The following is a 14,630-nucleotide window of genomic DNA, read 5'->3' on the forward strand; positions in this document are numbered from 1 at the left end:
CTACACTTATCTGCTTACATCACTAATGTAGCCCACCTGTATGAATCGCCTGCTTCTCTACCACCGATCGGACACAGTGACCACAATGTCATTATTCTGAAGTCCAGGACAACCAACCACACAAACAAAACCGTGACAAGGGCATTTGGTCAATGAATCACTACATACAGCTGGGAATATGTACTAAATGCCTTGACACACAATCCAAGACGGACGTCTTCTGTGACAAGATACGTAGCAAACTTGAAGAGCACTTCCCTAGCTACCAGAAGAATTAAGATGCACTATAACGATAAACCGTGGCTAACCCCTGAAATAAAGAACAACAGAGACAAAAAGAGTTTGCAAACAAGCACTACAGTGCCTGGCGTGTTACGAAACAAAATCCAAAGGAATATCAAGAAAGCTAAGAAAATGTTCTACAAGAAAAAGATGCAAGCCCTCCGAAAAGACAATCCCGCCTAGTGGTACCGAGGAATAAAAAACATGCTGAACACACGCATGAAGGATCTGTCACTTCAAATTAACGGCTTGCACCCCTAAAACGAATGCCAACGCTATTCCTGATGCAATCAACAACATATTGTCGCAGGTAACAAGATCACTTCAACCGTTAGACCTAGAACAACTACCCACCTTCCTTCCAGTGATGCCCCTTCCACTTATCAAACCTTGGCAAACAAGACTATGAGGAAATTTAATGTGCATGAAGTTACCTGACCACATTCTCGTGGTTAAGTCTGGACAGAAGTTTGACCTCCCGTGTGATCTTCCTGTTGAAGGCTTTACTCTTGGGGTCCAGTGGGATACGTTTGATGGCGTACACACATCCATCCAGCTTGTTCCTCACCTAGAATCACACATTACCTTTTATTAACACAGACTATTAACTGTTTTAGGATACTTCAAATAACAAAACATGATGACTTCTTGATTCAACACAGCTTGTTGTATGGAATTAAAAAGTGCTAAAAATACATACTATTAGTGATGCAATATTTTCACAACATACGTTACATAAATATAAGTTTTCTTTTGTTAAAACATGTTCAGAAACTGTGAGTTCCTCATTCAACATAGAGACATGATTACAGAAAAAAATTTGCATATTGATTATGAAATACCATCTTAATTCTAACCCAAGCCTGTAGAAAACTAAAATTCAATGCAGAATTCAAATGGCTAGTACTGATTCATTTGAATTTCAGCATCAGCTCCAATATGGCAGATGACCTTGTTAATAAACAAAGCAGTAGTGAGTTGTTAGTCTCAGGATCCTTTTCACTCTTGAGTACCAAAGGCCCCCTACAAATCCATTCCTATGGTAACACCTAGCAGCAGCGCCCCCTGTCGGAACTCACCTTAATGACATCCCCAAACCCTCCCTTCCCCAGCCACTCCAGCTCCTCAAACTCGTTGTGCAGGCGTGACCGTGACTGCCAGGACAGGTCTGATGGGTCCACACCTGAGGTGTCGGCTGGGGAGTCTTCCTCCTGCACACCTGGTCCACCTGACACAACCAGCATTGTGACAATATTTATTCTTTATAATACACGTACATAAGTTTATACTGAGTGAAATCATTCCCCAGCCATCCCACATCTATCACATCACTTCAGTAAGACACATCTAGAGCCAAATAGTTCCTGTTTAGAAGTTTTATTTGGTGCAATAGATGTTGGTTGGCTGGGGAATGAGTCCACTCTACTTTACAAAACAATGTAACACAGTTTTTAAACATAATAATTTTGTTGCTGAAACTATTCCTTAGACAATTTTGAAATTCTAAATGTGCATGATCACATGGGAACACAAAACATTTTACTGAAATGATAAACCATAATTCCTGAAGGTTTTAGGTAATGCTATTTTTGCATCATACAAAGAAATGCAATTTCAACCTCAAGTCATAATCATTTAATACTTAAAGGATGGAAGTATTGTTTTGGTCACGTTGATTAATAGTTTGTGTGTATGTGTTGAGTCCACACTGGGACCTGGGGAGTTGAGTCATTTGGCATTGAGTTTCCCTGCAATAAATTATGAATTCGGGAACTTGAATTGTGGAAGGAAGGTACTTCTTAAAATTATATGAGTTATGTGAAGTAATTCAATTGATTTTTCCCTGTTATCATACAGTACAATTCCAAAACATTTGCCTAATACACTCCCATAAGTCTGAAATCTCTGATTCCTGATGTCCTGATATGTGGACAAACCGACCTTGGTTGGATGGAGCCTGGTTGTTCTCAGCCAGAGTGAGGACATCTGTGAGGGTGGGTTTGAGGAAAGGATGGTCCAGTAGCTGCTGGGTGGACCACCTGGCCCTCTCATCAGTCTCACAACATCTACAAAAAAAGTAAAGGTAAAGGTAGTCCCATGGCCTTTTTCAGGCTGTAAGGGCAGTGGGTTGTTGATCCACTGTGTCTAGGGCACGGTATTGGAAGGCGGAGCCCATCCCTCTTCTTCTACTGCCTTTTACCTTCCCAACCAAAGTCAGGTAGTATGTATATCACACCTGGGTGGAGTGAGGAAAGTCATTCAAAGTGCCTTTCCCAAGGACACAATGTCTAGCTAGAAATGTCAGGGATCAAACCATTGACCTCTCGATCTCATGTCTACCAGCTTTACCACTCAGACATTAAACTAACGCCAGGGGGTCTGTGGGTTTAGTGGTCCCACACAGTTATATAGAAGGGTAGTATATTTCACAACACTGTAGATATTGACATCATAAAAATTTATTTTCTATCTTGGCTACTGTACACTTTTTCATCTACAGGCCCCTTTCCTTACCTAGAAATAAAGTCTTGAAAATCAGAAGGCAAGTCAGAAGGAATCCTGACGGGATACTCCATAACTTCTTCACCCATGTACAAACTCAGAACCAGCATTCCCTGTAAATATAGTTTAAGACTTTGTGCATGTAATATCATGGTTAACTACATGTACATATAGGTACTTGCAAACTTATAGAATACAGACTGGTGTATTCTGAATCACCCGAGGTACCAGCCTACGAGGTACAGTTTGGATTGCCTGAAAGCTGGAAGGAGATCCGACCTACAGAAGCGCTGGAACCGAGGATGATGCGGAATACAATGTGTTGTATTTTATCTATGTCATCCCAACCCAAGAAAACACAAATTTCAATGCAAGATGTTAAAGAAGATGAAAAAATTTGGTGTCCCTAAACAAAGACATTGTACCAACACATCATTTCCAATGTCCGAATCTGGTATTCGACTTTTCAAAAAAGGCAGAGAAAGAGAAGCAACAGATAACACAGATGTAAGAGAAAGAGGGGGAGGGGAAGAAGAACTCTGAAGAACACTCACCAGTCTGAGGATGTCTTCCCTCTTGCTGGGCCGTGCCTGCACCTTGTCATCACTGAACCTGACTCCCCCATGGCCAGTGTTCACAGCTGTGTACAGGTCTCCAAACCTTCATTGTAAAAACACACACGCACACTTAGTCAGGCTCAAAATCCTTTTTTCTGCATAACATTGAAAATGACCTGCACCAGACAAATTTCACCTGCACCACTCAGAATTTAGGAAGTATGGATCACACTAAAAACTGAGTCACGTGTATTAAATTTTGTAAACTCTCTAACTTGATTCTGTAAAATTTATAAGCCTTTTAAAAGTATGTCATAATACTGTATTACAATGAGTATTTTATCCTTAAAGCTACAATTAACAACTAAGATATGAAGATGTCTATAATTTACCGTTTCTCTATACTGTAGTCAGCTACTGCCAGATGCCCTGTACTATCCAAGAAGACACTTGATGGCTGAGAGAGATGTTAGAATCATGTCAGTCATACATAGCTGCAAAAAGTGTGTAAAGGAAAACAGATCAAATGCTTTACTGAAAACTGCAATATCAAATGCCAATTAGACACCTGTAAATGATGAAATCATGTTATCATTTATAGATTGGTTACATCTACCAAAACAAATGTTACAAGAACAGTGTCTATTTATTAAGTGGGTTCATGTTTCCAACTGTGCATGTCTAAATGTGTGTAAATGTCAAAATTGCTTTGTTTACAGGCTTTCAACTTTAAATTTGATGACTGTTACCTACAATACATTACACTGCACATCAACAGCTTAACTATGAATTGGCTTACTTAGAAAAGTTTATTTTGACCGACATACCCTGAGGTCCTTGTGCACGACTGACTTGTTGTGCAGGTGCTGCAGTGTCTCCAGCAGCTGCTCCGTGTAGCTGTGCAGGACTGACAGGTGCACTGGGATGCCATTGCTGATACAGCTGGCCAGGCTTCCTCCCCCAACATACTCCATCAACAGCTGGGGAAAGAAATATCATACTCATCACAGAAAATACTCTTAATTGCTGCACTCCTTCATTTACAGTTAAAGAAAGAACTCTGGTCCAGAAGCAAGTTTTCTTGTTCCTCAGATAATGGTTTTGGTAAATTTATCTCAAGTTTGACACTTGAATATGCAGTGCAAACTTTGTGGACATCAAACTTTTGAAACCCCCCTAAGGACCCTTTCCACCAGAATTCAATGGCCAACTTTGGGTATACTTTCTCACTAACAGTAGGGGCTATATCTGTATTAGTATAGCCGATATACTCTTCAGAGTTACACACAAGCTTTACAGCCACGCGGCACAGCGACAGCTAGCTATATTACACTGAACGACCTTTTACACCCAATCTTTCCACATTTAATTGCAGGAGCTGTTTAAAGCTTTCTGGTCATGATACCCCAACTGTGCTTGGTGGGAACGAGTTCCACTCTACGATAGTTCTTGGAAAACACAAGTTTTTGAACACCTCAGTTCTAGGTTGATAACACTGATATTTGAAGGCATGGCTGTTTCTTGTTTCTTTTTCTGGGCTGGGCTTAGTGGTTGGTAAGCACACTGTAAGGGGAAACTGACCTGTACTGTGATGGTGTTCTGATGTTGGGAGTGTTTCATGGCCAGGTACCTGACCAGTCCAGGGTGGTCCAGCTTCAGTAAACTCAGCAGCTCCTGTTCACAGCTGGACAGCTAAGGAAGCAACGGACAACAAACATGGATCATTGTGCAATAGGAAGTTTAGTACATATAGTTACATCAACAAGAAACAAGTGTCCACTTGACTTCTCATGAAAATAAAACCAATGCAAACATTTGGAGATTTACACTACCCAGAGTTAGGTGAGACCTCTAAAATCTGAGTTTCTTACATTCTAATGGCTAAGCCTAACAGACATAGCTAAATGTGCAGATTTTCTAGCTGGCAGTGATTTTTGTCTAAAAGCGGCAAAAGTGTGGCAGTTTCATTTTGGGGGAAAGGCCTTGATTGGGGCCAAAAGCTGGGCGGATACTGTTACAACTCCTCTCATGGATACAGCTCTCCCCGCAAAAAGAAACTGCCTCACCTAGCCACTCATAGAAAAAAATGCTGTCAGTCTGACCTGTTTGAGACACCTGGCGATGTCCTTGTGTTCAGCTGCCTGCTTCCTGCTGACATGAGCCCACTTCAGCACCCACTCCCTGACAGCCACCACCTGTCCACAGCTGCTGTCCATACCCACGTACACCAGGCTGCCACTGCTGTTAGGACCTAAGGTACGTGGAATATGTTTCTCATTAGGCCACACCGATTTGATTTGTTGGTTCTCGTTTTATTTTACATATGAAGCAACAGGGGGAAAAAACAGGCCTAGGCCTAGCCCCAAATGGCACTAGGGAATAGGAGCAAAGCAGTCAATGTACCGATACCAGGCTGATTATAATTCAAACAAAGAATTCTAAACTTTAAATCAATGTACTGCATTGACAACTAGAAAGACAGGGTCTTTTTTCAACTGTTAGTACCAGAATACAAGTATTTTGGAGTTGATTTAGAACCTAGATTTTTTAATAAAATACCCCAAAAATGAAAGAGGTAAATCCGAGAACCAATTGGTTAAATTGTTGTGGCTTTATCATCTTACTCATTATTCTCCCCAAATGAATATGAACATAAATATGTATATCATCATTAACCACCATAGCATGCATACAAAGTAAAGTATGGAAAAATTATCATTAGATTACTGATATAACAAAACCATTGAACTTCAGTTTTGTGTGGATGGTGTGTTCAGCACCGTGGACAGATGCCTGTAAAGATACATTGTGCGCAAGTGTCCTGTATGTTTGTGTAGATGGTGTGTTCAGCACCATGGACAGGTGCCTGTACAGATGTGTTATGCACCAGTGTCCTTTAGTTTTGTGTGGATGGTGTGTTCAGCACCATGGACAGGTGCCTGTACAGATTGTGTTGTGCACCAGTGCCCTTTAGTTTTGTGTAGATGGTGTGTTCAGCACCAAGGACATGTGCCTGTACAGATTGTGTTGTGCACCAGTGTCCTGTATGTTTGTGTAGATGGTGTGTTCAGCACCATGGACAGGTGCCTGTATAAATTGTGTTGTGCACCAGTGTTCTTTAGTTCTGCGTAGATGGTGTGTTCAGCACCATGGACAGGTGCCTGTACAGATTTGTTGTTCTCCAGTGTCCTGTATGTTTGTGTAGATGGTGTGTTCAGCACCATGGACAGGTGCCTGTATAAATTGTGTTGTGCGTGCACCAGTATTCTTTAGTTTTGTGTAGATGGTGTGTTCAGCACCATGGACAGGTGCCTGTACAGATTGTGTTCTGCACCAGTTTCCTTTAGGTTTGTGTAGATGGTGTGTTCAGCACCATGGACAGGTGCCTGTTCAGATGTGTTGTGCACCAGTGTACTTTAGTTTTGTGTAGATGGTGTGTTCAGCACTATGGACAGGTGCCTGTTCAGATGTGTTGTGCACCAGTGTCCTTAAGTTTTGTGTAGATGGTGTGTTTAGCACCATGGACAAGTGCCTATACAGATTGCCTATCCTATAGCGTACTGATAACTTAATACATTGTATCTATGAGCCAAAAATGCTTCAAACACTTCAAAAATAAAATCATGATGAAATTGTGCTAAAAAAAGGTAATAAATGTTAATATCAGACAGATTTCCTCATCCAGACTATTTTTTGTCATGACACCCTGAAATTGCATTAGTGTGTGATGAAATGGTAAACTTGCCTGTTCCAATACACCTTCCCTTACTGACAGCCCTCTCCCCTCTGGTGGTGAAGACTATAACCTGAGGTCCTGTGTACTTCTGATGCTCCGGGGCTTCTAAATTACTCTCAGAGATGGACCTCTGTCTCCTGACGATTGTCTGGCGGTCCTTTTTGATAGGTTAAAAAAGATCTTAATACTATATATAATTGTTTCTTACAATTTCATTCATTCATTCACTTAAAGTTACGAAGCAGAACTCTTACATTTAAATTGTGCAGATCTATGAACATAAAGATTGCAAATATTGAAACAACACTCAAAACCAAGGACCAAGCCTAATAGAGACACTATGAAATTGACTTATACTATGATCATAAAAGTTGGTGTTGGTAGTTACATCTTTAAACTAAGGTAAAACCTTTCTTCCAATACAAAAAGGTAACTGTTCTCACCTAGAGCTTTTGACCAGTCACTTTGGTCTTTCTCAGTAGACTTTATTAATAACACAATGAAATTGACTTGTTGTAAAGTCTAATTGCAGAATGTAAGGATTGTTTCAACCGTTCAGTTCTGGCCATGGGAAGAGTAAACACACCTGTGACCGCTGTCTGTCAGGACCTCCGCTCTGGGACCTGGTTCTAGTTGGAGTCTCCTTGATGGGTGACCCTTGTCTCTTGTGGGACAGACTCTCAGTGGACGGAGACTCAGACAAGCTTGTCTTGGGGCTGGCCTGCTCTGAGGAACTGCTTCCATTGCCTTTCTCCTGTAATAGTTTATTCAAAGCAACATTATGTAACACAATTGGGACATTTCTTAAAGTTTACTTTTTTTGTAAGATGAATCAATCCTACCCCATTACATGATGCCATTCTGGGAGTGAAGGTTTAAAATATGATGCCATACTACACAGTTTGAAATCTGAAAACCTGTCAAATCTTTGTTTACATTCTTGCAGTACGTATTTTGTGGTGGTGTCACAAAATTTGTGAGCATTGTTTTGCCACAAAAATATTCTTGAAATGCTTTGACATCATGACACGTTAAAAGTCTGAATGGAGAAAACTGTTGGTTTAAAAATGAAGTCATCAAAGTGTAGTATGCATGAAACAAGCTTAATCTTCCAACAACAACCTCAAGATAAATTCTGTACATATTGCTAGTCATAAAAGTCTAGCCATCAACATATAACAATTATTTAAAACATCATTGACAATTCTAGAATAATCAACTAACATCTTCCTGCTCCATCTTCTGGTTTCTTCTTTTCCTCATCTCCTCTCGGATCATCTCCTGTCTTCTGGTGATCTCTTCTTCCAGCTCCCTCCTCTAAAGACGGGTCAGAAACAGAAAAGGAATTTCAAAGTGATCTTGATCCAGTTTTAGCTTACTGAAGAGCTGTTTTGCCACTGGTTGTGATAGAGAAGATTAAGAGAGCTTGATAATAACAATGATCCATGGACAAGGACATCTTTTTGCAGATGTGCTATTTGTATGGAAACACATCACATGAGAAGGTTATAATTTCTGCTAAAAGTGCTTGGTAGATTATCAATTAATGTTTCAACTACACATATTTGTACTTTTCAACTTTTTGTATTTTTTAAGTGTTATCATTATTGTTTATTTACAGCATTGATGTATGATTGTATATTCTAATTTTAGTGTCTTTTGGAGAGGAGACAACTTGTTAGTGTAAACTTTATCACCCCTTCATTGTACCACATGGAAACTGAAATAGACACACTGGGGACTGTAATATAGAATACCTCCTTTTCCTCTATTCTCTTCTGCACCTCCAGTTTCTTCTGTATCTCCCTGGCCACCTTCTCCTCCTGTCTGCGCTTGTTGGACATCATCTCCTCGTAGAAGGACCCTCGGGGAGGCTTGTTGTGAGCGTGGAGGAACGTTTGTACGTGCTGGGCTAGGTCCAGTAGCATCACCTATGTTTTACATGGACAAAACAAAATACAGGTAGTAAATTGGGTTTTCTAGCATTATAACAATGAGGGTCTGCATGGGGGAATCTTAGCAACACTTTATGGTAAATAATAGGAGAGTCAGAAATACTTCATGGTAAATTCACAGAAGATTGTGTAAAGCTTTGGGTAATAATCAGACTGTACACTTTGACATGTGGTGTCTTGCAAAACTAAACAAATGCTATCTGTTGATGGAGTGTTGTCATTTTGGGCAATCCGGCATTCAACTACACCATAATTATAGGCACCAAAAGTGATTTCAGGGCAGTAAACTGTATTTTCACAGTCAATTTCATGGTCATTTTTTAAATGTAGTACCAGTAAGTTAAATCAACCAACTTTGATTGAAGCAAACATGTGATGTCACTGATAGAAAGCTGTTGCTTGTTTTGTATTGTAGGCTGGATCTACATGTAGCTACATACATGTATTTATTTATTTTAGTACAGTATGGTACTTACTTCTCCCAAGTTCTGTTGAGCCATTTTATGCAGTTCATGTTTCAGCTGTCGTAGGTTATCATCTGAAAGGCCTTTGCTGTTCTTTAAATCTAGCTCTGGTTCCCTACAATCAGAAAAAGAGAAGAATGAGAAAAAAAGATGAAAGATAAGAGCTTATGAAATAATGTTTGAATTTCAAACATGTATCATATGGGGGCCTGCAAGGGGGGGGGTCCCGCTGAATTTGGAAACTTCTCGATTACGCTTTACGATAAATTCCAAGTGGTTACAACGCATTACATAGAATTAAAATGGCGAATATGCTCTACGGAAAATGCGCCGATTACGCTCTTTGAGAATTAAAACGGCTGATTACGCTCTACGGAAAAGGGCTTGTGGGCCCCCTCATATTGTATGCAATATGAATGTAATCCCATTCATGAAAAATGAAGTGTTAATTCTTGCCTTTTTTAAACAGATTATGATTTCTGAGGTGTGAAAGTTTGACTTACTTCTAAAGGGATTAAAACCAGCTGATCTGCCAGATTTATTATGCAAAGTACTGGAGCAAACAGAGGCCCCTGAGGCCCACGTTGGGGACTACTTACTTCTGGGGACAAACAGGTGTTTACTAGGCATTTGTGGAAAATAACAGACATTAATTTTTTTTGTAAAATAGTTAACTTGAAATTCCTAAAGACTAACTATTAATTACACTAATAGACTCACCCCTGGGGCGTCACCAAAAAGTTACAGATGAGTAGTATATTGGAGACTTACACGTCTGGGTAGTTAGGAGGACATTTGATGAGCAGGTCGACTTTAGCGTACACGTCTCCTGTACCGTGCATGCTCTGCTGAGGCACCAGGGTCAGACACACTTCAGGTGGTCGCTTTATCTGGGGAGGAAAAGGTAGGTGTTAAAACATTTAATTTGTACTGTGTACCATATATCAAGTCAATCTATGCAAGCCTTCTAAGTAAACTAAATTTGTTCAAGACAGACCTACGGACATACAGGAACACTACCAAAAACATAACCTTTTTAAAAAGTTCAAAACGTTTTGCTATAATTTGTAGAAATTGTTTAAAAGTCGTTCGTCAAAAATTATAAAACTTAAAGTTAAAAGTGATTCAAATATTCAACAGATTCAAAGCCACCGTTTGATTTCTGAAAGTTTTGGGGAAATGTTACTGATTGTTTTTGACTATAAAATGAATTCATAAGCATCAGACTCGCTATTTGGTCAATGGTTTCACAAAAAAATGTAGCGAGAGACGAAACAGGACGGAAGCTATACAGACCTTCCAGGCATCTTGGTCCCTCAAATCCTTGAAGTCGTCGACGTAAACAGCGGAGAGAAGTTCCACCTCGTTCTCCTGCCTCTCCTCGTACGTCTCCTCCGCGTCTGCCATCGTTGTGACGTCGGGAGCTGCTCATACAGGGCTTCCGTGTGTACAGCTACGGCCCTACTGATTCTAGAAGGTCCTAAATGGACATCTTCGGTCATTTTTGCGAAAAATAACTCGAAAACATTCGTGCAAACCTTCCGCCCGTAGCCATGTTTGTTACGAATAGTTCACTTCTCTTCGAATTATAGGGGAAGTGATTTTACTAGATCTAACAATTCTAGTTAGAAGCTAAAGAATATATGAATCCAGTAATTTATATATTGAAGTAACCAAAAAAAAGATGACTTTTTTTATACATATTAGAAGTAATTTGTTTTGAAGCGTTTAATATGTAGTATGACAATACAAGTTGGTAGCCCCACGTACAGAATGGTAACTTCCACTGTGGGTCAAAGTTGAGCAGCAAAATCATGGAGGCGACTAGCAAGAGGGTGGGCGATTCCGTTTCTAACAAAAAAGACAAGAAATCTGGCGAGAAATCCGCGGATACTGTCCCACCCATGGACGAAGAGGAGTACCAACTACGCAAGAGGCTCCCGCGGAAGCTTCCCAAGCGGAAGAACGACATCTACGTCAACATGCAGTCCAACTTCAAAGGCCAGTTGGAGCGGGCTCAGAGGATTCTGGATGCGGGTTCGAACGAGGTGTTCATCCACGGGCTGGGCCATGCCATCAACCGGGCCATCAACATAGCGCTGCAGCTGAAGGCGAGGGGACTGGGGACTATCGAAGTGTCCACCAACACGTCCACGGTGGAACTGATCGACGACTTGTATCCAGAGAATGACGACGTGTCCTCAGAGGTCCAGTCAAGAAACAATTCAGCTGTACACATCCGGGTTTTCAGACTCAGCTCCTGATAAATCCAGCTGTATGTACAGCACCTGATAAACTCAGCTGTATGTACAGCACCTGATAAACTCAGCTGTATGTGCAGCACCTGATAAACTCAGCTGTATGTGCAGCACCTGATAAACTCAGATGTATGTGCAGCACCTGATAAACCCAGCTGTATTATTTGCAGCACCTGATCATAATAAACCCAGCTGTATTATGTGCAGCACCTGATCATGATAAACCCAGCTGTATTATGTGCAGCACCTGATAAACCCGGCTGTATGTGCAGCACCTGATAAACCCGGCTGTATGTGCAGCACCTGATAAACCCAGCTGTATGTGCAGCACCTGATAGACCCTGCTATATGTGCAGCACCTGATAGATAGCCTGGAATCCATCCCTACAACTGTCAAGCTACGGACAGCAGTCAGACTACTAGAACCGGCAACCGCCAACTAGAACCGGAGGGATGGATTCCAGGCTACATGATAAATCTAGCTGCATGTGCAGCACCTGGTAACATATGTGCAGCACCTGATGAAGCCAGACAGCTGTCACCATGGTAACTGGTGCTGAAACAGACAGTGGAATTGAATTACATTATGTAGCAAGTTGCAGAACGGGCTGGTCACCCCACATGTATATATAAGTGCGTTTTTGAGTAAAGATAAACAGAGCAGTTATTAGCCTAGACCAAGTAAGGTAAACATGATGTAGTGTATTTGAAAATTATGACGAGGAAAACCAGGATTCATTCTGACTTCTAGTTCTACCATAATAAATTTTCTCAAGATTAACATCCTGTCTTATGTCTTGTCATTTCACTGGGAGATAGGAGTTGAGGAGCAGTAGGTCAAATGAAGTTCTAATTTTCTTGATAGACGTGTACCTGCTGGTACATGTATTAGTGTGTTCTTTATGAAAAAAATGCAAAAACATCTAGAAAATGGGTTCTTGGCTGTCAAAGTTATAAGAAGTACACAACTGGTTGTAACACAAGTTGCATGACTACACCAGAATAAAAAGAATGTGAAAACCTAGCGATTGGTTCAGATACTTCAATTTGTTCTTTATTGCATCTTAGGGAGTAACAAGTGGCATAACAACATCATTGAGCACTGAATTAATGTTCCACACTTTCAGTTCACAACACCTGGGTAGAAAATGCCATGAAAAGTGCATTGTATACTGGGTATGTTAATTGCTAGAATTGAACACAAGTATTGATAAAAAATATATTCTAGTAGTATCTACAGTGGTGCAAATATTTCTAGAAAAAAATTCCTGAGTGGATTTATTGTAACCTGGGTGCCATCCTCCATAGTTACTGCCAGCTCCATATTTAGCTGAGAATAATTGGCCAGGGGAGTTTGGACACTATTTTTGCCGTTCAAATTCTACTATCCTAACTCCCTTGCGAAGGCCTGTTGGAGGCTAATCTGCAACGGTGATAGCAAATAGAGCCAGCAGTAAGTACGGAGGATGGTACCCAGGCTAGCTTCATTGGGCACAAATTATTAGCCTCTACCATGCTTCAGGAGGCGACTGGAAAGAGTAGAAATTAGCCAAATAGAGAGAGATAACATGCCAGGGGAGTTGGTCCGCTACAGAGTACAGTTCAGTACTTTTCTTTTTTCAAATTTCTACTCTTCCCAGACGCCTCCCTTAGCCTGGCAGAGGCTAACAAATCATTACAATTGTTGTGGAAGAACAGAATGCTACAGAAGTTGATATGCTTGTGAATTCTATCTCTACCCCACGAAACCTGTTGCAGTGTATGGCTTTTTTTTTATTTTTGCCAAAACCAATTTTTTTCTTTTAAATACTGGAGCTAATAGTGGACAGAAAACGTTTGCATTAAAAAAAAGTGGACGGATAATAGTTGAGCTATGAATTGTTTTCAAGGGAACATGGGAATCCATCAATCATTTGGCACTTTACCAGTGTTTAACTGGAATAGCGAACACTTACAAGGTAATTACAATATACATGTACAGCAATGTGTCTATAATGAAGTATACGTCTTACTTTTTAAGGCACCCAAAGCGATTTCAGGGCAGCAAAACTGGATGTTTCAAGTCAATTTTCTGGCCATTTGTTTTTGAATCCACCCTTCTCCATAGCATACTGATATCTCAGGCAAAAATGCAATGCTTATTTCGTATTGTAGGCTGGTTCTTGCAATTTATTGGTAGTGCCAAATAATAAAATAAGCTGTTTCAAATGAAGTATGAAATGATGATGAAAATGTGCTGTAAGAAATGGCAGTAAATGTCAATATCAGACAGACTTTCTCATCCAGAATATTTTTTGTTTTGCCGCCATGAAATTGCATTGGATGTCTTTACAGTACATACAACTTTCAACAGTACAAATTTACATCAAGTGAACTTGAATCTGCCCATTCTAACATGAGTGCTCAGTGGTCACTACGGTTTTTACTTCAGGTTACTTAAGATACTATTTCTATTCCTGAAGTGTTGTACATCTTAAGTTGTTGCCAGACAGTTGTACGGTCTTCAACTATGTCTTATCTTGTCTTCTATGTACTATATTGATCTAAAATTGATTACACTTGAAAAGCTATCTACAATACACATTTCAATGGACACGGATAAATTTCTTAATCAATAAATAAACCTATGTATAATTTCTCTCTTATTTTGTAACATGAGCTATAAAGTCGTCAATAGTGGAATTTTATCTTTCATTTGGTAAAACCTGACACATAATAACTTTTTTGTATTTTTTCTCCATTAAAATTTTGTTGGCTGTACAACACATATAATTAGTAGCACCTGAAATGTTTAAGCATCTACAGTATGGAAAACAAGTGCTTTGTAGTACAATTTGGTGTTATCAAATACTATTTAAAGGAGTACTAACCTCCAG

At 40.1% G+C, this 14,630-nt stretch overlaps 2 protein-coding genes across 2 annotated transcripts in view; one reads left to right on the plus strand and one right to left on the minus strand.

Annotated features, from left to right (window-relative positions):
• Positions 1–11,059, minus strand: part of LOC109482791 (eIF-2-alpha kinase GCN2-like) — a 37,485-nt gene extending 26,426 nt beyond the window's left edge. Inside the window, exons 1-16 of the mRNA XM_019785628.1 lie at positions 10,793–11,059; positions 10,268–10,386; positions 9,509–9,611; positions 8,835–9,008; positions 8,302–8,394; positions 7,664–7,831; positions 7,087–7,234; positions 5,444–5,592; positions 4,923–5,033; positions 4,169–4,321; positions 3,734–3,798; positions 3,339–3,444; positions 2,797–2,897; positions 2,224–2,348; positions 1,362–1,510; positions 717–850 (exon numbers count right to left, since the gene is read on the minus strand). Coding sequence (XP_019641187.1) covers positions 717–850; positions 1,362–1,510; positions 2,224–2,348; positions 2,797–2,897; positions 3,339–3,444; positions 3,734–3,798; positions 4,169–4,321; positions 4,923–5,033; positions 5,444–5,592; positions 7,087–7,234; positions 7,664–7,831; positions 8,302–8,394; positions 8,835–9,008; positions 9,509–9,611; positions 10,268–10,386; positions 10,793–10,903 — 2,009 coding nt within the window. The 5' untranslated portion in view covers positions 10,904–11,059. The remainder of the gene's footprint in view (positions 1–716; positions 851–1,361; positions 1,511–2,223; positions 2,349–2,796; positions 2,898–3,338; positions 3,445–3,733; positions 3,799–4,168; positions 4,322–4,922; positions 5,034–5,443; positions 5,593–7,086; positions 7,235–7,663; positions 7,832–8,301; positions 8,395–8,834; positions 9,009–9,508; positions 9,612–10,267; positions 10,387–10,792) is intronic.
• Positions 11,060–11,288: 229 nt separating this feature from the next.
• On the plus strand, positions 11,289–13,835 carry LOC109482798 (ribonuclease P protein subunit p20-like). The gene has a single exon (XM_019785636.1). The coding sequence runs from the start codon at positions 11,311–11,313 to the stop codon at positions 11,758–11,760; it is 450 nt and encodes a 149-aa protein (XP_019641195.1). The 5' UTR covers positions 11,289–11,310; the 3' UTR covers positions 11,761–13,835.
• The last annotated feature ends 795 nt before the right edge of the window (positions 13,836–14,630 follow it).

The sequence above is a fragment of the Branchiostoma belcheri genome, unplaced genomic scaffold, assembly GCF_001625305.1.
Source record: "Branchiostoma belcheri isolate BF01 breed outbred unplaced genomic scaffold, Haploidv18h27 scaffold60, whole genome shotgun sequence".
NCBI classification, from domain to species: domain Eukaryota; kingdom Metazoa; phylum Chordata; class Leptocardii; order Amphioxiformes; family Branchiostomatidae; genus Branchiostoma; species Branchiostoma belcheri.